The 24,699-nt window shown below is 46.0% G+C and overlaps 1 protein-coding gene across 1 annotated transcript in view; it reads right to left on the reverse strand.

The window, feature by feature from the left end:
- Positions 1-60: 60 nt before the first annotated feature.
- The window catches only part of C8H9orf78 (chromosome 8 C9orf78 homolog), a 75,968-nt gene continuing 51,329 nt past the window's right edge, over positions 61-24,699 (reverse strand). The window contains exons 4-9 of the mRNA XM_068248943.1: positions 19,074-19,144; positions 18,907-18,984; positions 12,749-12,946; positions 11,847-11,983; positions 2,100-2,198; positions 61-360 (exon numbers count right to left, since the gene is read on the reverse strand). Coding sequence (XP_068105044.1) covers positions 269-360; positions 2,100-2,198; positions 11,847-11,983; positions 12,749-12,946; positions 18,907-18,984; positions 19,074-19,144 — 675 coding nt within the window. The 3' untranslated portion in view covers positions 61-268. The remainder of the gene's footprint in view (positions 361-2,099; positions 2,199-11,846; positions 11,984-12,748; positions 12,947-18,906; positions 18,985-19,073; positions 19,145-24,699) is intronic.

The following is a 24,699-nucleotide window of genomic DNA, read 5'->3' on the forward strand; positions in this document are numbered from 1 at the left end:
TATGGCTCTCATACTACATGGAATGGGGTAAAATTGGTCTGTGATCTTGCCTTTTCCAGAGACTTTTATCTCAAGTGTGTATGCAGCATTAGGCTTAGGAGGAAGGGGAAGCCTCAAATGATCCAGAGGCTTCTCCCTCCGGAGGTAAGTATCCCACAGGGTTGCTATTGTTACAGTTTCTCTTTCCACATGTCCCAGAAACAAGGTATGAATAAACAATGACGAGATACTGGGGAGGCTGTAAAGTCCGTAGGATTTGGTGAGGAGTTCAGTAACGCCTGTTCATCTTCTTGAACTTCTCATAGTGATAGTCGTCTGTGGCCTTCTCGTTGGACGGGCGCTTACGGTTCGGGGGAGATTCTAATAAGCAATAGAAAAAAAACCAAAATCAGTTAGAATTAAGCTAGGCCATACACATATAGATTTCCACCAAATGTTCCAGAACGATCGATTCCTCTCTGAAAGGAATTGATTTAGAGAGAATTCATTTCTACCACACAGCACATCAATTTCTAATAGATTCCAGCAGGGAATGTGTTGAAAATGGATAGAATCACAGTGTTGCACTAACAATCTAATCCCTACCATAGTCATATGTCTATGTATGTATGATAGTGTAGTCAGGGCCATTTCTTGGGCAGTGCGAGCAGGGCAACCGACCTGGGTGCAGACCGGTAAGTAGAAGAAGGGGGGGGGCGCAGGCAGAAGAACATAATCGCTAGGGAGCTGGTGATGTGCAGTGCAGCCAAATGGAAGAAGATTATCAACACAATCACCTTCCTTGACTCCTCCTAGGCTGCCTACGTCAGACGTCAAGTCATCATCACGTCACCACCGCGTAATGATACCTGATGTCCTGTAGCAGTACTACAGGCTGTCAGTGCAAGGCACCCATGTGTTTTCCCGGTCCCTGCTTACTCCTGGATGAGCAGCTGGTCACTAGTAAAGAGTAAAGGTGCGTACACACATGCGACTATAGTCGTTTGAAACGATCGTTCCCCGATCATTTCAAACGACGATCGTTTGAAAAAAAGCAGCCAACCACCATGAAGTCTAACGACGGACGAGCTAGATCGTTCAAAACGAATGATCTAGCTTGGCGGATTTTTCCTAACAACGATCGTTTGCAAAAGTAGTATATCGTTGGAAACGATCGTTCGTACTAGGCTTGACATGCGCATTTCACTATTTCTCCATGGAACTTTTCATTTTTATGCGCAAGCGCAATCGTTGCTTTATTTGTTGTAACGTTCGTTTTAACGATCAGATCGTTACACACCTTTTACAACTAACTTTACTTAGGTCGTTCTTTCATCAATTAAAAGTTCGTTCGTCGTTGACAACGAACGATCGTTGTCGCATGTGTGTACGTAGCATAAGGGTTTGTGAGTCCACGGGGTTGGGAAGGAAGGAGGCGCAATTTTTACACTCTTGCCCTGGGTGCAATTTAGCCTAGAAACTGCCCTGAGTGTAGTGTATGTATCGTAGTCTAGGACCAATTTAAGGGGAAGTCAATTAACATATCTGTATGTTTTTTGATGTGGGAGAAAACTGGAGTGCCCGGAGGAAACCCACGCACACACGGGGAGAACATACAGATTCCTTGCAGATGTTGCCCTGGCTGGTACACGACCCAGGAATCCAGCACTGAAAGGCGAGAGTGCTAACGAATAGGCCACCATGCATGCTACTGGTTGTCAACCGCCATTGATCTTGCCCCACCCCTGATCGACCTAGATTTTTCCGATCAATACTTCTAATTGATTTTTGGTTGATTGGACATTTAAAGCCAGTTTTACAACTGGCCATAGCGTTGTGAAGCTCCACTCCATCTCATTGCACCGCAACAACGAAAACGTCATTTATCTGACCCTTCGGCAGAGTGCGCCGGCATGGTCATATGCATAGCGGGCATCAGGACAAGCCCGTTCTGAAATGAGCAAGAGCGTGTTTGCCATTCCCCCAGCATAGCACACTGCCCAGTTTACCCAAATCTACTGCAACAGGCTCCGTTCAAAGATCTACATTTAATTCTGCTCAATGGTTCCTCCATACTATAATGGTGCATCGGGTAAGGTATGCCCATGCGTCACACTTACTCTCTGGTTCTGGCTTCTCTGTGTCTCCAACACGCAGAGGTCGAGCCTTGGGTTCCTCTTTGTGGCGCCTCATGGGAGTATTCAGGTCTTCCTGGTAAACTAGACAAAGAAGAGCATGCGAGTAACCTTACTCTACAGCTTGAAGTGTAACTGCAGTCATAGAAAAGCACACATGCAGCTTTCAACAAGTCCTGATTTAAATGAACAACCATGTTATGAAATGTATTTGTTTCTAAAAGACCCTGCAATTATTTTGTAAAAAAACTGCAATTCACAAGTTCCGTATTCCGTCTCTGTTTCTTACTATCCTTTCTATGGTTTCTCAATCAGCAGTTCGCTGGAATACATAATGCCAACAACAGAAGTCTGCAAGAAACCAGAAAACATCAAGAAATCTGGTAGATCGTGTTGGTGTAGTACGAGCACCCAGATACTCCCAACCACTAATCTTCAGTACCCGAGCAAGTGGACAAGTCCAGGAGGTTTTCACTGCTCTGTGTGTCACATTGTGTTTCATGTCACTCCGATGTGTCTCCTTTGGAAGGCTGGGTGCATACATAGCAAAAACGCTAGCGTTGCAGAAAACGCTGCGATTTTGCCGCAAAAACGCTGATTTTGTTGCATATTATGCAGAAACGTTGCCAAAATGCACATAATGAAAGTCAATGGGAATGCAATGGTATGCTTTTTTTCACGCGTTTTCCATCTGTTTTTTCCAAATAATAATTTATTTAGCTGTATTTTCGCTTCCTGCTATCTTCCAAGTGATTTGCATAAATGGAAATATAAAAACGCATGGAAAACACATACAAAACGCATGTATATGCGAACCGCACACGCATTAAAACGCATGAAAAATCCATCGCAAATGCACTAAAAATGCACTCAACATTAACATAAAACATGACAAAAAAACGTAGCCTTTCACGCTATGTCATATGTGAACCCAGCCGAAGGAGGAAGTCACATGAAGTGCAATGTGACCTGCAGGGCAGTGAACTTCTCCTGACCCTGTCCTCTTGTTGGGCACTGAACAGCGGCAGTCGGGAGTATTCAGGTGTTTAAATTCATTGGAACAATTTCTCAGTAAAATGATTTTAGTTCCGCCTCTGGGATAGAGGTAGGAAAAAAGTTATGAGATTGCGCATACACCTTAACCACTTGAGGACCTAGGGCTTTCTACCCCTTAAGGACCGGCCACTTTTTTTCCATTCAGACCACTGCAGCTTTCACGGTTTATTGCTCGCTCATACAACCTACCACCTAAATGAATTTTGGCTCCTTTTCTTGTCACTAATAAAGCTTTCTTTTGGTGCTATTTAATTGCTCCTGCGATTTTTACTTTTTATTATATTCAGCAAAAAAGACATGAATTTTGGCAAAAAAATGATTTTTTTAACTTTCTGTGCTGACAGTTTTCAAATAAAGTAAAATTTCTGTATACATGCAGCGCGAAAAATGTGGACAAACATGTTTTTGATAAAAAAAAACCCCATTCAGCGTATATTTATTGGTTTGGGTAAAAGTTATAGCGTTTACAAACTATGGTGCAAAAAGTGAATTTTCCCATTTTCAAGCATCTCTGACTTTTCTGACCCCCTGTCATGTTTCATGAGGGGCTAGAATTCCAGGATAGTATAAATACCCCCCAAATGACCCCATTTTGGAAAGAAGACATCCCAAAGTATTCACTGAGAGGCATAGTGAGTTCATAGAAGATATTAATTTTTGTCACAAGTAAGCGGAAAATGACACTTTGTGACACGAAAAAAAAAAAAAAAAAAAAAGTTTCCATTTCTTCTAACTTGCACCAAAAAAAAATGAAATCTGCCACGGACTCACCATGCCCCTCTCTGAATACCTTGAAGGGTCTACTTTCCAAAATGGGGTCATTTGTGGGGTGTGTTTACTGTCCTGACATTTTGGGGGGTGCTAAATTGTAAGCACCCCTGTAAAGCCTAAAGGTGCTCATTGGACTTTGGACCCCTTAGCGCAGTTAGGCTGCAAAAAAGTGCCACACATGTGGTATTGCCGTACTCAGGAGAAGTAGTATAATGTGTTTTGGGGTGTATTTTTACACATACCCATGCTGGGTGGGAGAAATATCTCTGTAAATGACAATTTGTTAATTTTTTTTACACACAATTGTCCATTTACAGAGTTATTTCTCCCACCCAGCATGGGTATGTGTAAAAATACACCCCAAAACACATTGTACTACTTCTCCTGAGTACGGCGATACCACATGTGTGGCACTTTTTTGCACCCTAACTGCGCTAAAGGGCCCAAAGTCCAATGAGTACCTTTAGGATTTCACAGGTCATTTTGCGGAATTTGATTTCCAGACTACTCCTCACGGTTTAGGGCCCCTAAAATGCCAGGGCAGTATAGGAACCCCACAAATGACCCCATTTTAGAAAGAAGACACCCCAATGTATTCCGTTAGTAGCATAGCGAGTTCATAGAAGATTTTATTTTTTGTCAAAAGTTAGCGGAAAATTGATTTTTATTGTTTTTTTCACAAAGTGTCATTTTCCACTAACTTTTGACAAAAAATAAAATCTTCTATGAACTCACCATACTCCTAACGGAATACCTTGTGGTGTCTTCTTTCTAAAATGGGGTCATTTGTGGGGTTCCTATACTGCCCTGGCATTTTAGGGGCCCTAAACCGTGAGGAGTAGTCTGGAAATCAAATTCCGCAAAATGACCTGTGAAAGCCTAAAGGTGCTCATTGGACTTTGGGCCCTTTAGCGCAGTTAGGGTGCAAAAAAGTGCCACACATGTGGTATCACCGTACTCGGGAGAAGTAGTTCAATGTGTTTTGGGGTGAATTTTTACACATACCCATGCTGGGTGGGAGAAATATCTCTGTAAATGGACAATTGTGTGTAAAAAAATCAAAAGATTGTCATTTGCAGAGGTATTTCTCCCACCCAGCATGGGTATGTGTAAAAATACACCCCAAAACACATTGTACTACTTCTCCCGAGTACGGCAATACCACATGTGTGGCACTTTTTTGCACCCTAACTGCGCTAAAGGGCCCAAAGTCCAATGAGCACCTTTAGGCTTTCACAGGTCATTTTGCGGAATTTGATTTCCAGACTACTCCTCACGGTTTAGGGCCCCTAAAATGCCAGGGCAGTATAGGAACCCCACAAATGACCCCATTTTAGAAAGAAGACACCCCAAGGTATTCCGTTAGGAGTATGGTGAGTTCATAGAAGATTTTATTTTTTGTCACAAGTTAGCGGAAAATGACACTTTGTGAAAAAAACAATACAAATCAATTTTCCGCTAACTTTTGACAAAAAATAAAATCTTCTATGAACTCACCATACTCCTAACGGAATACCTTGGGGTGTCTTCTTTCTAAAATGGGGTCATTTGTGGGGTTCCTATACTGCCCTGGCATTTTAGGGGCCCTAAACCGTGAGGAGGAGTCTGGAAATCAAATTCCGCAAAATGACCTGTGAAATCCTAAAGGTACTCATTGGACTTTGGGCCCTTTAGCGCAGTTAGGGTGCAAAAAAGTGCCACACATGTGGTATCGCCGTACTCGGGAGAAGTAGTACAATGTGTTTTGGGGTGTATTTTTACACATACCCATGCTGGGTGGGAGAAATAACTCTGTAAATGGACAATTGTGTGTAAAAAAATCAAAAGATTGTCATTTACAGAGGTATTTCTCCCACCCAGTATGGGTATATGTAAAAATACACCCCAAAACACATTGTACTACTTCTCCCGAGTACGGCGATACCACATGTGTGGCACCTTTTTGCACCCTAACTGCGCTAAGGGGTCCAGAGTCCAATGAGTACCTTTAGGCTTTACAGGGGTGCTCAAAATTTAGCACCCCGCCCACTTGCCAGGACAGTTAACAAACCCCACAAATGACTCCATTTTGGAAAGAATACACAACAAGGTATTCCATGAGGGGAATGGTGAGGTCATTGAAAATTTTATTTTTTGTCACAAGTTAACGGAAAATGACACTTTGTTAAAAAAAAAATAAAAAAAAAAATTCTGCTAACTTGTGACAAAAACTAAAATCTTTTATGAACTCACCGTGCACCTCACATAATACTTTAGGGTGTCCTCTTTCCAAAATGGGGTCATTTGTGGAGTCTGTCCTGGCATTTTAGGGTCTCTGCAATCATTACATGTATGGCCAGTATTAGGAGTTTCTGCTATACTCCTTATATTGGGTATACAAGTAATGCACTCTGGGCTGAAAGGAAAAATGAACGGCAAACATACCTTGCTCCACATCAATGGCAGATCTTCCTCCACATCAATGGCAGTGATAACCTCAGGAGAGAGACACCCCGTGCCACCCTGCACTCAGGGTGAGCCACCAACTTATGTGACTGGGCCTCAGAACTTTAGTATACAGCATTATGCCTGTAGGATACAGCAATATGCCTGCCAATAGAGATGACTCTGTGTGGCATTAAAGCATCATCATAGGCCCAAATCACATATAAACCGGGGGTGTCCACACTCAAGGGAAATTCAAACATGCCGTCTTATATCGCCAACCCAGGACAGATCAGCAATATCAAGCATGGAAACCGATCCTTCTTCCCATTTTTATGCTTACCCGTTTGGTCTTCAAGCTTACCTCTCCTCTCCCTGCGACAATGTGCGAAAGACCACTGAGTGTGTGCCTACTCCTGTGTCTGGAGTTCCCTAGGTTCTAATAGTGTACCTGCTCGTGGTACCTCTCAAAACACGGCCCTACGCATAGACCAGGCTGGTCAGGACAGCGGGGACAATAATAAACGGTGTCACTCCTTGTTCCAGCCCTGCTGCAGACACGGCAACGTTTTCTTCGGATGCGTTGACCTGGGGCACACGGAAGCTGATAGGCGTAATGCCTTCCATGCAGTCGGCTAGTTGCATCTGGGGGGGGGGGGGGGGGGGGGGCCTGGCACCTCCTGGATACAGGATGTCCATAATGATCTCTTCCTGAAATTGGAGGAAAGATCCAGTTCTCCCAGCCTTACTGTAGAGAACAAAGCTGTTGTAAACTGCCAATTGAATCAGATAAAAAGACACTTTCTTATACCAGCGTCTTGTTTTCCGGGTAACTAAGTAGGGCGCTAACCTCTGGTCATTGAAGTCCACCCCTCCCATGTTGACATTATATTCGTGGACGACAAGGGGCTTTTCAATGACCGCAGTTGCCCGTTGAATTTGGACTGTCGTGTCTGTGTGAATGGTGGACAGAAAGTAAACGTCCCTCTTGTCCCTCCATTTCACCGCGAGCAGGTCTTCAGTACGCAAGGCGACCCTCTGCCCCCGTAAAAGTCTGGTGGTAACGAGCCGTTGGGGGGAGCCCTGGCGACTAGGCCGCGCAGTGCCACAGCATCGGATTCCTTCTAACTTTAAGTGCTGAAAGAGGGCCACACTTGTGTAATAATTGTCCACAAAAAGATGGTACCCCTTCTGGAACAAGGGTGACACCAAGTCCCACACAACCTTTCCACTGCTCCCCAGGTAGTCAGGGCATCCGACCGGCTCCAATTTTGAGTCTTTTCCCTCATAGACCCTAAAACGACATGTATAGCCTGTGGCCCTTTCACAGAGCTTATACAGTTTCACCCCATACCGGGCGCGCTTGCTTGGGATGTACTGTTTGATGCCAAGGCGCCCGGTAAAGCGTAAGAGGGACTCGTCTACGCAGATGTTCTGTTCAGGGATATAAGCATCTGCAAATGTTGATGACAGGTGGTCTATGAGGGGCCGAATTTTGTGGAGCCGGTCATAAGCAGGGTGGCCCTTTTCATGACAGGTTTTGTCGTCGTTGAAGTGCAGGAAGCGCAGGATGGACTCAAATCGTGTCCTGGACATGGCAGCAGGGTACAAGGGAACATGATTTACTGGGTTCGTAGACCAATACGACCGCAGTACATTCTGTTTCATTAGTCCCAAGTGAAGGATAAGGGCCAAAAAGATTTTAATGTCGGAAACTTGGACTGGTTTCCACCCGAAAGGCTGGGCATACATGCTCTCCGGGTGCTCGGTGATGAATTGTGTGGCTTTACGGTTGGTCTCAACCACAATTAAGTCCAAGAGAACCTGGGTGATGAACAGCTGCAAAAAGTCTAGGGCCGTTCCTAGATGAGCTGTCGCCACCTGGACTCCAGACTGGGCGGTGAAAGGGGGCACTACGGGTGCGGCGGAATCAGGGGATTGCCAATCTGGTTGTGCCAGCACCTCTGGGAGTCTATGGGTACTACGGGCCCGTCTTCTTCTTGGTGGCTGCGACGGGGGTACTACTGCACTTGCCACCGTACCAGTTTCAACTTCCATGCTGACGCTCACCACTTCGTCAGGGTCTACGGAAGCACTGGCACTAAGTCCAGGAGATGCTGCGCTGCTGGTGCCTGCCTCACCAAGAAAACTATCAACAGCGCTAGCACCACCCTGCTGCCCTTGAGGCGGATCCTGCGCCACCTGCGGTCTAACGACTTGGGGTCTGGTACGCCTGGCTCTAGCCGGGACCATAGCCTCGTCATCAGTATCGGTCAGGGAACCACTGCTTTCTACAGGTTCAAAATCGGACCCGGAAGATTCGACGGATGATTCTTCCCAAAAGAACTCATCCGACTGGTCCATGTACCTGTATACCTCGTCATCGGAAAGCCCCCTTCTTGCCATTTTGGATTGCTAAATTTATGGGGTTTTCCTCCGAGACTACCCAGAAAAAAAGAGCACCTACCTAGCAAAAAGGGAGTATTTGAGAGGTATTGGGGTTGGTGGGAAGTGGGGTCTCAGAGGCAATCAAACAATCACGGGACAATCAAATCCAATTACAGCACAATCGACTCCAATCACAGCACAAGCAGATCTGATGCACTCGGAAGGTGATGGGGGGAGGGTGGGATTGGGTGTGGCGGGAAGTGGGGTCTCAGGCAATCAAACAATCACGGGGCAATCGAAGCCGATCACGGGACAATCAAATACAATTACAGCACAATCGACTCCAATCACAGCACAAGCAAATCTGATGCACTCGGAAGGTGGTGGTTGGAGGTGGTGGGGGGGTGGGGTTGGGTGTGGTGGGGGGGAGGGTGGGGTTGGGTGTGGCGGGAAGTGGGGTCTCAGGCAATCAAACAATCACGGGGCAATCGAAGCCGATCACGGGACAATCAAATACAATTACAGCACAATCGACTCCAATCACAGCCCAATCAAATCTGATGCACTCGGAAGGTGATGGGGGAGGGTGGGATTGGGTGTGGCGGGAAGTGGGGTCTCAGGCAATCAAACAATCACGGGGCAATCGAAGCCGATCACGGGACAATCAAATACAATTACAGCACAATCGACTCCAATCACAGCCCAATCAAATCTGATGCACTCGGAAGGTGATGGGGGAGGGTGGGATTGGGTGTGGCGGGAAGTGGGGTCTCAGGCAATCAAACAATCACGGGGCAATCGAAGTCGATCACGGGACAATCAAATACAATTACAGCACAATCGACTCCAATCACAGCACAAGCAAATCTGATGCACTCGGAAGGTGGTGGTTGGAGGTGGTGGTGGTGGGGGGGGGGGGGGGGGGGGGGGTTGGGTGTGGTGGGGGGAGGGTGGGGTTGGGTGTGGCGGGAAGTGGGGTCTCAGGCAATCAAACAATCACGGGGCAATCGAAGCCGATCACGGGACAATCAAAAACAATTACACCACAATTGAATACAAGCGCAGCACAATCGAATACAAGCGCAGCACAGTCAAATACAATGCACTTGGACGGTGATTAGGGGGGGGGGTCTGAGGGCGATTTGAGGGGATGGGGGGTTGATCAGGAGCCTGCACGGGGCAGACTGAGTCCTGATCTGATGAGAGGCAGACACAGGGGGTTACTGATCAAAGATCAGTTAGTGATTGCTGGGGAGGACAGATGTAAACAAACAGCAGGGGATGTAATCAGAAGGGGGGTACGAGGGCAATCGAGGGCCTGGGCAGGTGATCGGTTACCCCCGCGGGGCAGTTAGGGTCTGCTCTGATGGGTGGGGGTGCTGAGGGCTGATGGACAGGTGATAGACAGGTGATCAGAGGGGGATCAGAGGATAATGTAGCTGTATACAAATGTATACAGTATACAGGGGGGTAGTCTGGGATGGGGTGTGGGGGTGATCTAAAGGTAGGGAGGGGGGATCAGGGGTGACTAGGAGGCAGTTAGGGACCTAAACTAAGGGGCAGCGTCGCTAGTTAGTGGCAGGTGGGGGGGGTGGGGGTTTTGCAGGGGTGCAAGGGTGCTGGGCAGGGGTCTGCTGGGGTGATCAGGGGGGGTATGAGGCCTGGGGTGGGTGATCAGGGAGGCTGTGGGCAAAATCAAGCTGCGTGCAGTGTCACTTACAAAGTGCTTCCTCCTCGCTGGTGGTCTCTGGAACAATGAGACCACGAGGCGAGGAGGAAGCACGTATAAGGCACTTTGTTTACCTAACAAAGTGCCTTATACTCCCTGATTGGTGGATCCTGCGGATTCCTCCGCTCGCCGGCTCTGCTAAGTGGCCGGCGAGCGGAGACAAAATGCCCGTGCTTCGATCCCGGGCGGAGGATCGCGTCACGGATGACGCGATCGCTCCGCCCATGCCCTTAAATGGACTGCCGCCTCTGTGGGTGAGGCCGTCCTGCAGGGCTCCACTTCCCCGCCGCCCCTGTGTAGTGGGCGGTCGGGAAGTGGTTAAAGTGGTCAGCATTTCTTCTCTGCCCTTAAAGATTCTTTACAGCAAAAACATACTACCAGAAAAAACACTGATAGTAGAGCGGCATTCAAACTGTTAAACTCAGCACTTTCTTCTTCAGTGGGAAGCGATTACTATAGTAGCTGATAAAAAACAAACAGGATAATATAAACCCTGCTAGCAGTGTCTCAGCCGAATACAAGCCAAATGTGTTCACAGAAGACACATTCTCACTGGATACACTGTAATATATATATATACACAGAAGTGATGCAATAATTTACAATGGCAACTTTCAAGTGCAGATAAAATGTACTTTGAGAACTTGTAATTTGTAAACAGGCAATCGTAATTATGCACAAAAGGAAATATAACTGTATGGGTAATAAAAAGTAGGAAAGCATGTTTTTTACTTAATGTTATGTCAGACTTTAATGCCTCTTTAAAGGGAGTGTGAAGTGATTTTAAAAACAAAAATCAGATACTTGCCTAAGGAGAGGGAAGGTTTGGGTTGCGCTGTACAGAGCCGCCTGTCTTCGGGAGGACTCAGGCTCCCAAACACTTCCAAAATCTCCCGTAGCTGAAGATTTGGAGAATCCTGCGGGGAACAAGGGGTCCGTGAGAAGAACAGGAAGGGACTATGGGACCCAGAGCCTTCCATCTCCTTAGGTAAATATCTGATTTTTGTTTTTAAAATCGCTTCAGATTTACTTTAACTATCACTAAAATTCACACTGTATCAATACAACACAGAGCAAAAGCAGCCGAGTTTGTTGGTGGCATGAAATGGCCAAAGCACTGTTGGCTGGCTAGAGTCCTTCATAATCCTGTAGAGTCTAGACAGTTTATCTGACTGAAGCCAATATTACTGTTTTTTGTTTATATGTAGAGGCTCACACCCACAAGGGTTCAAACCCCATTTACCACCTCAGGACCTGCTCCAGTACGTTGGCTTTGTATATGTAAGACAGATCTGAGGTGTGTTTATTTTTTTTAGTGTCAGTCCCACCTCTGCACTACAAGCCCCGCACTCAGGTAATCTTACATCGATTGTGCTGCACGTAGTTGACGGCCATGTTGGTGGGCACAAAGGAGGTTTGCTTGTCCTTTTTCTTATTCTGCTGTTCTGCCAGTAAACGGGCCTTGGCCTCCTCTGTGGAGATGATGTTCTTTATTTTTGCACTAAAGATGACAAAACAAAACAATCAGCTGATTTGTACCATATCACTTGTGGGTAAAATGTGTTAAGGTGGTCACACACTTATCGACTGTTTAAAAAGGATATTCATGGCGGGTGTACAAGTTTGCTTTTACTTCCCTGGGGCTTCTGCCAGCACCAGCAGTCTTCTGGTCCCCTTTGTTGATCTTCTGACAGTCCTGATAAAGTCAGTGAGTCGGCTGGGTCACACACTACTGTGCATGTGCTGACCCATCGGCACGTCTTCTTGACAATGCTCCGGTAATTGGGAGCGCTCTGCGTATGTTTATGAACTGCACATGCACAGAACGCTCACTATGTGCTGTAGCGTGCGACCCATCTGGGTCACGGTCCTTACCAGAGCTGAGTCAATAAACAAAGGGGATCAGAGACCAGGGAACTTTTAAGGCTGCAGGGGGCTGGAAAAAGTAACAGCCCCCCCCCCCAGATTTCCTTTCGACAGCTGAATCAATCACTGCAACTGAATCAGCAGGACATATATTGCCCCAACATATCCGCAGGGACGGATCAAGGCCAAGTTGCGCCTAGGGCAAGGCCAGGTTTTGGCGCCTAAAGGTCAGGTTTTGGCGCCTAAACTGCCATTTATTTTGCCGCCTTTTTAAGAATTCAACAAACTGCGCCTGGGGCAAGATACCCGCTTGCCCCTGACCCCCCCCCCCCCTAGATCCGTCCCTGCATATCCGATCAATTCTTGACTATTCAGGCCCTCAAAGAACCATCAGACTTACTCTATTCCCAGATCCACTTCTGGGATTCCACTCAGCATCTGGTTGGACAACATCTCCTCTGTCTTCTTGGCAGAAGAGACCTTGATGCTTTCTGGCAGTTCATACAAACAATCTTCTGCACTCTTTGGCTTCACTTTCCTCTCCTCGTTCTCGATGATGCCCTTTCTCTTCTTCAGCTCCGTCTCAATGTACTTCATCCTGAGATCAACGGCAACAGCATTAGTATCGTACAGATGAAGAGCAGAAAAAGCAAACTCCAAATAGTAACACAGCCACACACTAGACTAGAGGGATTCCTGCTCATACTGAAGCATACACATCCCTAGCACACCCACGGACACAACTGACTGAAATCGAAATATAATATTTGAAGACTACCTAATCTAAAACTGACAGTCATGACATGTTATGTCTCAATGGAGATAGATTTGGGGGTGGGGGGTTAGGGGGATATTCTGGCATCATCCCTCCAGGCAGAAAATCCAAAGGGTCCGCACACTCAATGAAGGTTCATCGTGGTTTAGTAAACAACTATGAAAACGTCATTGACTGTGCAGAACCTTTGAATTTTCTACATTGTCGTTTTGGTCCAGCACCTTGTGGGCTCGTTCACACTAGGGGCGTTTTCTGCCTTTTTTCAAGTGCAAACTGTCACGGAAGAGCCGTGAGACAAGAAAACGCAATCGGTTTTCTGCACCGATTGTCGTTGACATGCCAGATCATAATTGGATGTGTAGGTCCTTGCAGTCAAGCCTGGGGGTCTCTGTTTTCTTCATAGCTATTAGAAGAGTTCTTTTCATGAGAGCCAAGTATGCTCTCTGATAAGACCTGTTTGTGTAATTAACTTGGTAAAAAGAAGTTCCTTCATAGGCCAGTGACACCTAAAGGGGCCCATACACTGAGCCGATTAGCGGCAGTTCGATCGAAATCCATCGCAAATCGATTGACCGATCGATTTGCGGCTGATTTCAATCGATCTGACATGCTGGAAAATCTAGGTCGATCTGTTGAGATTATCATTTTGCATTGGACCTAATGGAAATCTGATGGCAAAAAAATGCCATCAGATCGATTTTCAATAGATTTTATACTGAAATCTATTGGAAATCTGTTCCTAGTAAAAAATGTTCCTAAAGACATCAGATAGATCAGAAATCTATCTGAGGATCTATCTGCTGCTACTCTAACGAGTGTATGGCCACCTTAAGTGTGAATTGCTGAGCTGGCAAGATACCATTTGGTGATTTCAGCAACAGCGAGCTTCCCACACAGCAGTGCTCCAGACACAGTGGAGCCATTCCATCAGCATTAAACATAAATGTAGTATATGATTTTAGCCTGTTTAACAATCTTAGCGGTATGGACGAGCTCAGCTCGTCCATTACCGCCAGAGGGTGCCGCTCAGGCCCTGCTGGGCCGATTTTGATAAACTAAAAAGCAGCACACGCAGCCGGCACTTTGCCAGCCGCGTGTGCTACCTGATCGCCGCCGCTCTGCGGTGATCCGCCGCGAGCAGCGGCGAAAGAGGGTCCCCCCAGCCGCCCGAGCCCTGCGCAGCCGGAACAAATAGTTCCGGCCAGCGCTAAGGGCTGGATCGGAGGCGGCTGACGTCAGGACGTCGGCTGACGTCCATGACGTCACTCCGCAAGGCTGCTCATTGCAGCCTTCCTTGTTACTTCTGATTGCCGGAGGCAATCAGAAGAATGCGTCGGGAGCGCCCTCTAGTGGGCTTTCATCTTTTTTTTTTCATTAAAAAAAAAAAACTCTCCCGCAGCCGCCCTGGCGATCTTAATAGAACACCAGGGTGGTTAAGGAATACCATTTATATGAGAGGTATGAAAGTTATATCATTCTGCTGGTCCAGATCTGGTGAATATTTTAATATTAAATTGGGGCCACTGACATACCCAGTCACAGAGGTATGCAGCTGCCTCATGCCAGAACATGTTACCTTAATCAAGTTTGATATCCTAAGAATTGTCATATTCTGAGGAATATGAATCTGTGGTTATGTGTGTGCGTCCCACATGAAATGTCATATTGGGTGGATGGAAAATGTCCCACCCAGAAGGTTAACTGCCCCTGTCCAGCCCCTGGGCTGAACCTGAGACCCCACCCAAAAATGTGGGTCATTCAAAAGAACTTGACAGGGACTCCTCCCATGAGTCCTCCACATTCCATCGTCACGAAAGCATGCTGCTGCTAGCCAGAGGACCGTGTGGTTAGCGGCCATCTTGTCTGAACTTTGCTCTGGAAACAAAGAAACTTCACGTGTTTTCCCAGAAAGGACACATTTCCGCCTGAACCTAAGTATTCGTTTATTTTCTTCACTTTTTATTTTATACTGTGCTACTATTGTCTGTATAATTGTTTATTTTAATGATTTTCTGTATATATTCATTATTTATATTGCATTTATAATAAAAAAATACTTCTAAAAGTTATTTATCTTTCGGCTACTCCTACTATTCAGCCACACACACACACACAGAAAGAATCCTAGCCTTCTGAAGATTCGCTACTGAGAATTGCGGTTATTAGTCAGAACAGGGTGTGTTTTAACTGTTTTATTTGCAGGTATTAGTATCAGGCAGATTGGGCTTCTCTTCCCATTAGAATGAGATGGTGGCAGCCTAGTATTTTGTGTTTTATAGATCGCATGCCTTCTTCTAGCCTGTCTGCCGTCAAAATTCCAGTGATTTCTGCGCACCGATTGCATGGTCTGTGTGCTGGAACAGATTGGAAGGCATTGTGCGGTCTGGCCACCAGGGGGCGTGTGACACAGGCGATTTTTAAAAATCGCCCACAAAACGCTTGTGCAATGAATCTCTATGAAAAGGTTCATATCAGCGCAGTTCATGCATCGTGCGTTCAGCAAAGTGGTGCCTGTACTATTTTTGAGGCTATTTTGCCTCAATGGAAGGTATAGGAAAAATGCAAACGCTCACAAAATCGCTTTGCGCAGTGAATGCGTGAGAGTTTTTAAGAATAAATACAATGGATTTATTATTTTCCGGGTCAAAGAGTTCACTTCCTGACTTGGGTTAGGGAGTGAATTACAAAACTGCTCTGGAAATGTGCTTCTACCAGAAACGCAGGGCGCAGTGGAGCACCGGGAGGGGGTGAAAAAAAAAGCGCACAAAAATGCAAAATGCTTGCGTTTCGATTTTAGGTGTGAATGAGGCCTGAATCCTAGTCTGGTGTGCAACTGTTTCTCTGATGTGGAAACCATCCAGGCAGGTGATCTCTCCGCTTCCCTAAAAAATGGGCCTTGGGGGCTTTTTTCCATAAACGCCACCGAGCTCTGGCGAAAGCTCATCTGCATTGCTGTGCCCTGCCCCCAGCTTGGCAGGCACTTCCTAATTAGTGGCTGCCGAGTTGGGGGCAGACTACTACAACACAGGTGGAGGTTTCCGAAGAGCTTCGGCAGTCTTCGGTAATACTGACGCAACTGCACCGCCAAGGAGGGGGGACAGATGAGTATTAAACACCGTGACAACCCCCCCACCCATCAGCGCTTTGAGTCCTATGGGAGAAAAGCGCTATAGAAATGTTATTGTATTGTATTGTAATCCAGGGCTCTGTAATTCTTAGCATTAGCACTCTTTAATAACAGTTACAAAATTATTTAAAGTGGTGAATTCAGACAGTTAAACACAGTCACCTTATCAGCCACAATTAGTAAACGTTCAACCAATTTAGAAAGGGTAACAGAAAATAATGCACGCCTTTTTATAATGTGCTGCCCCGTTCACATAAAATAAGTGGGAAATGTGCTGCTGTATATGGCCAACTAGAAAAGTAAGCACACAAAAATAAATGGCTGTAGCTCTTTTCTACGTAGCATCTGCCTGCAGAGTGTGGATCCTGCACGATAATCCTCAATCAACCAAACGATTGATGATCGAAGCCGAAGGAATATGTGTTTCACTAGGCTGCTCATCGTGTGTATTTTCAGAAGATGCTCACCTGCCGCTGTCCTTTCGGGTCCCTGCATGGAACAAATGCGGGTACACTGATTCAAGAGCCCCAGGAAGCATCGCAAGCTCCCATTGGTTGCATTAGACCAATGGGAATTGTGTCTCCCAAGGGAGCATTCTCATTGGTTCACTTAGTAGTGGACCTATGAAAATCCTCCCTGTGGAAGACGATTCCCATTGGTATGTTGCAAACGAATGGGAGCTTGTGATGCCTCTGCTGGGATCGGTATAACGGCTTTTCCAGCATGCAGGGACCCAAAAGGACGACGGTAGAGGCTGCAAATGGGCGGTGGCAGCAGCAGCAGCGTGGAGCGAGAGCGGGTAGAAAATGTAGCAGGTTGGAAAATGGGATAAAAAACTGATGCACAATGTAAGAATTTTAAAGGGACTCCGAGCACGTCTCATGGGCATGCCTTTAAGCCAGACGACTTCCAACAAAGTCGTGCTATGACCCCTCTGGAGGAGCCTCTTGCAATGGCCATGTGTGTCACTTTCTCTTTCTGCTTCATTCAGTGATGCACTTCTCTAACAGAGAAGACGGTGGTGACCTGGATGTTATAACATAGCCAAGATGAAATCGAACAAAAACTATTTGGTTTAGAATGGCGATTCAGGCATCAACTGAAAGAGGAGAGCACAAGCTACAGAAAGGTATGCATTAAGTAGTTTACAGTACTGGTTGGAGCCTTAAAGGCATGCCCATGAGATGTGCTCTGAGATTTATACGGTGAATATAACCGCATCTATTTGCAGTGTCAGAAAAATGTAGCCCTGCCTTACTAACTATTACTGTGAGAGATTGTGTGAAGGCCAAAGGGATGGTGAATGGCATGGGCATAACAATTACCCCTGCGACCCCTGCCATTGCAGGGGGCCCCTCCTCCTCCCTTTCCCCAGCCGCAAGTGCAGCCAATTAGCAAAAAAAAAAACCCTGTTCACTTACAAAAATAATCCCTGCCACCTTCTCCTGCCATCCGTATTGAGTAGCGGGAGTGCCTGTAATTTTTTCCTGCTTCAAAACGCAACTTCACAGCAGAACACTCTCTGCTGCTATTCGCCATCTCCCGAACACATGACCCTCATGAGGTTCAGGTACCAAGGGGGTCACATGCTATCATTTTTGCCCAATTAAGTCTAGTTACGCCCCTGGTGAATAGCTAAATATTATGGGTGTCACCAACACCAAAATTGCTTATAATCCTCAGATGGGTGAAAAAATGTGGCTTGACAGCCAAAACTGATAGTAGTCAGTAGTGCAGCCAAAAGCAGGTATTGACCAACTTCTGCGCAAAGCACATGTGGATTACACAGCTGTTCATATCCGGAAGCACTGCCGATAGTAACAAACACTTTGGACTCTATTCATAAAACATTTGCGTAAAAAAAAATCTTGGAGGTAAAAACACTGCATCGGTATTTTAGATTTTTGTGTGCTTGATAAAAAAGTTTACACTTGCAATGAAAGGTCGGGGAATTCACCACTAAACTGGCGGTGAGTTAATACATTTTCTCCATGCGGAGACAGCGTTAGAATAGAAGAGGCAGCCCCAGCATCCCTTTACATGTGCATTTTTTTTAAACTGCCTCTCCTTGCCCTGAATCTGCCAGAATCTGTCTATTAGTCTTTCCAAACAATTTATTTAATTGCCGCAGCTTAGAAGAACTTCCAGAAAGGTTACACATGCAGGCTTTCTGATGTGAAATTTATCTGAAAACAGGTACCCAAGAGGTTAAAAAACAGCCTTGGTATTCCTGGATGCCTTGTTTGCTCTGCTCTCTCTGCTGCTGCCTGGGAGGTCTGTCCCTATTGGCTTGCCTGTCATCCGCATGCTTATCGCGTTATCTAAACAGCCGGTATTCTCCGTTCTCATTCCTCCTGCTCTAATATTTATGAATTGACATTAGTGACGTGATAATCTCCGCACAAGGCGGTAATTTCCCGCACTGCTCAGGAATTGTAGCTTTTCATGCAGAAACAGCTTTTATGAATGGACACTTTGCTAAATGGTCGCTAAAGTCAGCTGTTTTGAGCATTACCGCATGCGGGAATGCTTTATGAATAGAGGCCCTTTTGTGCATTTATAACACTGCAGGAATCACCCACCGATTATTTGTATTCAGTGTCACTTTGCATGACCTGCAACCAGAATGAGAAATCCCTTCCCTCCCCACACATACATGTCAGCATCTTCATCCCGTCGGTTGGTTTCTGCTGAGAATGAGGTCCCTAAGTTCAGATCCTCCTCCTCTCCCAGCCTAAAGAAGACAGAAAAGCAAGAAGACAATAAAGGTCATTGCTTCAACTTCCTCACAATGCAAACATGATCACACAGATGGACTCTTACTTGTCCTTTCCACGCTCTTTTAGCTTCTTCATATCAACCATCCCGCCAGTCTGAATTTTGAAGGGATCGTCCTGAAAAGGGAATTCAAGTGCATCCGGTCAAAGAATGGAAGAATGCAGTTCTCTATAGTCTATCATCAAATAGAATTGTTTTAAAGGACAACTGACCTGAGTGGGATATGGTGCCTGCCATATTTATTTCCCTTTAAGCAGTACCAGTTGCCTGGCAGGCCTGCTGATTTTTCATGCCTCAGTATCTGAATCACACCCGAAACAAGCATGCGGAAATGCAGTAAAAAACCTGATCTGCAAATGCTTGTTCAGGGTCTATGACTAAAAGTATTAGAGGCAGAGGATCAGCAGGACAGCCAGGCAATGTGCATTGTAACAGGAGGCGCTTGCGCTGAGTTAACCACTCCTCACCTCAAAGCCCCAAAATAGGTAGAGTGCTAGAGATGCCCACATGGCTGGATGATGCAACCCAAGACACAACCAGCAAACCGGTCTAAAAGAGTTTTGGAAACAGACACACAGTCCATGTTCCAAGTATCTCAGGGTGGGCAAAAAAGTACGGTAGTTGACCATTATAGTTTCTGTTTGCATTAAAGAGACTCTGTAACAAAATTTTCAGCCTTATTTCTTCTATCCTATAAGTTTCTATACCTGTTCTTATGTGGTCTGTCTTACTTCAGCCTTTCCTAGTTGCACAGTGGCTGTATTATCTCTGTTATATAGTCTAATCCTCTTTCCTTTGTCAGCTTTGTCGGCTGAGGCAGGAATGTGCTGCTCTGCTGTGATCAGCAGAAGTTATACACACCCTCTCCACGCCCCCTCCAGGCTCTGTATGAGTCACAGACTGAGCTTCTCTCAGTCTATCACATGCTGGTTAGCAGCCATGTTTTTTGTTTGTAAACACTGCCTAAAGCTGGCAATTACAAGCCAGGATTGCAGCAGGGAGTGGCAGAAACAGCAAAGAGGGGGCCCAGGAGAACATAATGAATAGAATGGTATGCTTTTTATTGTAAGCATATTAGAGTACAGATTCTCTTTAATGCTTGGTTACTACTCTGAGCTGCGGATTTCTGACCCAAGCCTGACTCGGGATTACCACTAAGGAGGTTAAAGATATTCCGAGGCAGGAGGGGGGGGGGGGGGGGGGGGAGAGGAGGTTGCAGATTTAGTTACCATGGATCCTCCCAAAGTCTCGCCCAGTGTCGAAGGATACGGTGCACATGTGGGCCTGTCTGTGCATCTCCTCGTCTGCGTTCCAGTAGCCGGGGATTTTGTGCTTGCACAGTTTACAAAGACAAACTGCACATGCGCAAACTGCTACTGGCCATTGGAGAGTGATCAAGGTGGCGTGCGGATAGGTTTGCTCGTGCACAGTAGCCAGATCTTTCAGAGCTGATAGACTGCAAGGGGAAGGAAGAAGCCCCAGGTAAGTACATCTGATCATGACAGCCAATTGTCAGACTCCCCACATCTAGTGCACCCCCTGGGCCTCTGCAGAGTGTTGACAGCAAAGCGCACACTCACCTGTCCACTGATGCACTCCTTCCTGTGTCTTGTCTCCCCCAGCCTCCATGTAGGTTACGTGACTACATACATGCTGCTGGGTTAAGGGGTTCCCTGTACTGCCACGGTTCAAAAAATGTGTTTCAAGCTGAAATCTAAATTAAAAGTCTATATGCAATTCACTCTCTGATCAGATAGGGATCTATCACTTGGTGGAATCTGGTGGCCATCTTCCAGTGTATTGCGCAAAAGGTGGATCAGCGCATCACCAGGCCGCTTCCCAATGGCCTACAATCAGAGGTGCGCTGAGGCCCCCCAGAAACTGCAAGCGCACCTTGAACCCAAACAAAAGCTCTGCATATACACCGAAAGCAAGACTGCTAAGTGGGAGCAGCTGACCAAAAATGAATAAAATTAGTACATGGCAAAGAAATGAACAACGCTACTTAAAAACAGATAAGTGCCTACCTGCAAGAGAGTGCAAGCCCCACTTGTGGGATAAAATACACACCTGGAACACACATAACCTGTCTACCACTGGAGGATGTTGGTTTCCTGTAACAGCTTGCATGCAACTTGTTAAGTACTCATTCCACCCACTGCGAAGAAGTCATCCTCATATGGGAGGGGACCTAACACTAACTAAATCCTAACCTATGTATATGCATAGCCTGGGTGCGCTACCAAGTAAAATCGAAAATTGAAAATTGCGCAAAAGGTGGATCAGCGCATCACCAGGCCGCTTCCGAATGGCCTACAATTCATTTTTGGTCAGCTGCTCCCACTTAGCAGTCTTGCTTTCGGTGTATATGCAGATCTTCTGTTTGGGTTCAAGGTGCGCTTGCAGTTTCTGGGGGGAGTGCTAGGTGTGCATTTTATCCCACAAGTGGGGCTTGCACTCTCTCACAGGTAAGCACTCATCTGTTTTTAAGTAGCGCTGTTCATTTCTTTGCCATGTACTAATCTTCCAGTGTATGGCCACCTTAACTTACCTACAAAGCTCATCACATCGTCCATATATCTCTTCACTACTTTCCATGCCACGACCTACACTCTGCAAACCACCTTATTTCTATCCTCCACTGGAATCACCTCCTCACATACAGCACTTTTCACGGGCCTCTCCCTTCTTCTTGAACTCCATCCCACAACATATTAGCTACTCTCTAACTCTCAAATCATTTAAATTCAGCCTTAAAACTCACATTTTCATAGAAGATTGTAAGTTGACCAAAGACACACACTAACCAAGGTCAATCTTCCGCACAATGTGGAGCTGAATGACAATTGCTATACAGCTTGATCACTAGTCCAACTTGTGTTTCCTCCCCTATCCCCCTTAGAGTGTAAGCTCACAAGGGCAGGGCTCCCTTCCTTATTGATTCTTGCAACTGTTGTATATTTACAGGAACATAGAAGTAATTGGCAGAGTGTTGTACTCCCTTTGTCCTATGCACCCCATTTAGCTGCGAGGGATCAAAAATCCAAATGTAGTGTTACTTACCTGGGGCTTCTACCGGCCCAAAGAAGTCATTTGTCTCCCTCGCCGCAGCTCCGCTCTTCTCCTGGGTCCAGCTGGCAGCCTCTGAAGGATTGGCGACCCGGGCAATTCACAGTCTTCTGCGCATGCGCCCACGTCACCGGGAGCAGGGCCGGATTTAAGCTAAGGCCGCATAGGCCATGGCCTAGGGCACCTCAGGATCAAGGGCGGGTGGGCATCCAGCAGGCTATACTAGGAAAAGAGGAGAGGGTCACCCGGCTACCTATTTTAAAGGGAGGGGGGGTTCATCAGGCTTTCTATATAGAAGGGGGGGGGGGGCATCTGGCTTCTTATACTAGAGGGAAGGGGGAGTCATCAATAGGTGGGGATCATCAGGCTATCTAAACTGGAGGAGGAGGGAAGGGTCATCTGGCTACTTATTACTGGAGGGGGCGGAGAGACATCTGGATACATATACTGAAGGGGGGTGGCTGCTGACAGTGGCCTTGGGCGGTAAAGTGTACAAATCCGGCCCTGACCGGGAGAGTACTGCACAGGCGCAGTATACTCCTGATGTACCATCAAAGGCTGCCAGCGGGACGCAGGAGAAAACCGGAGCTGTGGCGAGGGCCAAAAATGACTTGTGGGGGCTGGAAGAAGTCGCAGGTAAGTGATGCTACATTTATTTTTTCACCTCACAGCTCCTTTAAGCGCTACCGAATTAAATGGCGCCATATATATGTATATTATATGATAATATTATATTCCATTACTATTTATGAATAGGGAAAAAAAGCTTGATTCAAGAGAGATGGAACAGCACCTCGGCAATCCTCTGGGGGTGTGCGGGAACCAACCCCTTGTACCAACAGGGTGAAGATCAGTCTTGTTCGAAGATAATGGTCCGCACCACATCCAAGTATAAATCAGCTTTATGAAAATGCTGTGTAGCAGCTACAGCCCGCTGTTTCAGGTTACTTGCCCTTTTACAAGCCGCTCAGCATAATCATAATAATAAGAATTATGCTGAGCGGCTTGTAAAAGGGCAAGTAACCCGAAACAGCGGGCTGTAGCTGCTACACAGCATCTTATGGGCCTTCAATAAAGCTGACTTATACTTGGATGTGGTGCGCAGGGCTGTGGAATCGGAGTCGTGGAGTCAGAGCAATTTTGGGTGCCTGGAGTCAGAGTCGGGAAAAAATGCACCGACTCCTAATGAATTTGTAACTGTAATTAAAATAGAAGATATGATAAAAAAATTCTATTTCTCAGATAATAGTCATTAAAAATAATGTATATATACAGTAATAGCTGTGTTCAGTCCACAAAAATGAAATAAACCAATCAAAATTAGTTACTTGTGCTGCTTCAATAAAGCAGTCCCCATATTTTTAAGGTCAGATATACATATCTGATTGTGACTGTATATAGGATTTGTACACAGGAATCTCTTATTTATACTAAATAACATCTATGCTGTAAGAATAAAGCCTGATGTGTAGCCGTGTCACTAATAGAGCTGGTCAATGAGATGGAAATAATTCTGCGTTGATGCTGATTTATGCAAATGTATGCACTCTTTTTGCTCATGAAATAAATTGATATGTTGTTAAAATTTGGTTTGGCGACTATGAATTAAAGGTACCTGAGGCGAATTAAAAGAAAAGCTTTATACATACCTGGGGCTTCCTCCAGCCCCCTTCAGGCCATTCGGTCCCTTGCTGTCCTCCGCCACCTGGATCTTCTGCTATGAGTCCAGGTACTTGAGCCAGTCTGGCGTAGTGCGCATGCGCACACTCCGCCGCCGGGAGCGTACTACACCTGGATCTTCTGCTATGAGTCCAACATCTGCGGACCCGCATACATTACCCGCCTGCAGGAGGGTAATGTATGCGGGTCCGCAGATGTTTAGATAAGCCAACAGCCTACAGCCTGGACATCATATTGTACTCTATGGACTTGTGATTATTCATTGCATGAGAGGAATTGAAAATCGAAACGAGGACTCTGTAACAGAGTGCCAGATCGGATAACAGATTCACTGTTTTAAAAAGGATACACCTACTGGACACTGTCTGGATACTTTTTGTTATAGTTGGAACACAAGTAATCTTTTTTAATTCTTTACTGGGATCCCCTTTTTGAGACATTTTCTGTGGATCATCTCACTGCAGTGAGTTTGAATGGAGTGAGTGTCTGCGTGTGGATGTAATTAAAGGGGAAGGGGCTATAATCATTTTAGCCTAGAATTAGGATTATATTGTTGTCTCAGGTTTAATTTGTTACACAGTAGTACTATACTCTACATATGCTCTCCACAGAGCTGCAGGGAATCCACTGAGAATGTTGTGCACATTGAACACAGAGGTGTTGTCTATCACCCATAATCCTGGTTCAGATTGTGCATGAAGAATGTGTAATAGAGGAAGAATCTCCTCATTCCCCTGCAGAGTACCTGCACATCATTCTTACATGTACCCACAGTTACATTGCCTAGGGCCTGATAGATGTTCTTTGTTCCGGTTTGTACCTTTTACAAGTACTCTTACCAAGGACTAGTTTTAGTCTAAAGGGAATAAATATAGTAGTCTGCATATCCTTCTCACTTCAGTTGTCTTGTAAAATTCCTAAG

Source organism: Hyperolius riggenbachi, chromosome 8 (assembly GCF_040937935.1).
Source record: "Hyperolius riggenbachi isolate aHypRig1 chromosome 8, aHypRig1.pri, whole genome shotgun sequence".
In the NCBI taxonomy this organism is placed as follows: Eukaryota; Metazoa; Chordata; class Amphibia; order Anura; family Hyperoliidae; genus Hyperolius; species Hyperolius riggenbachi.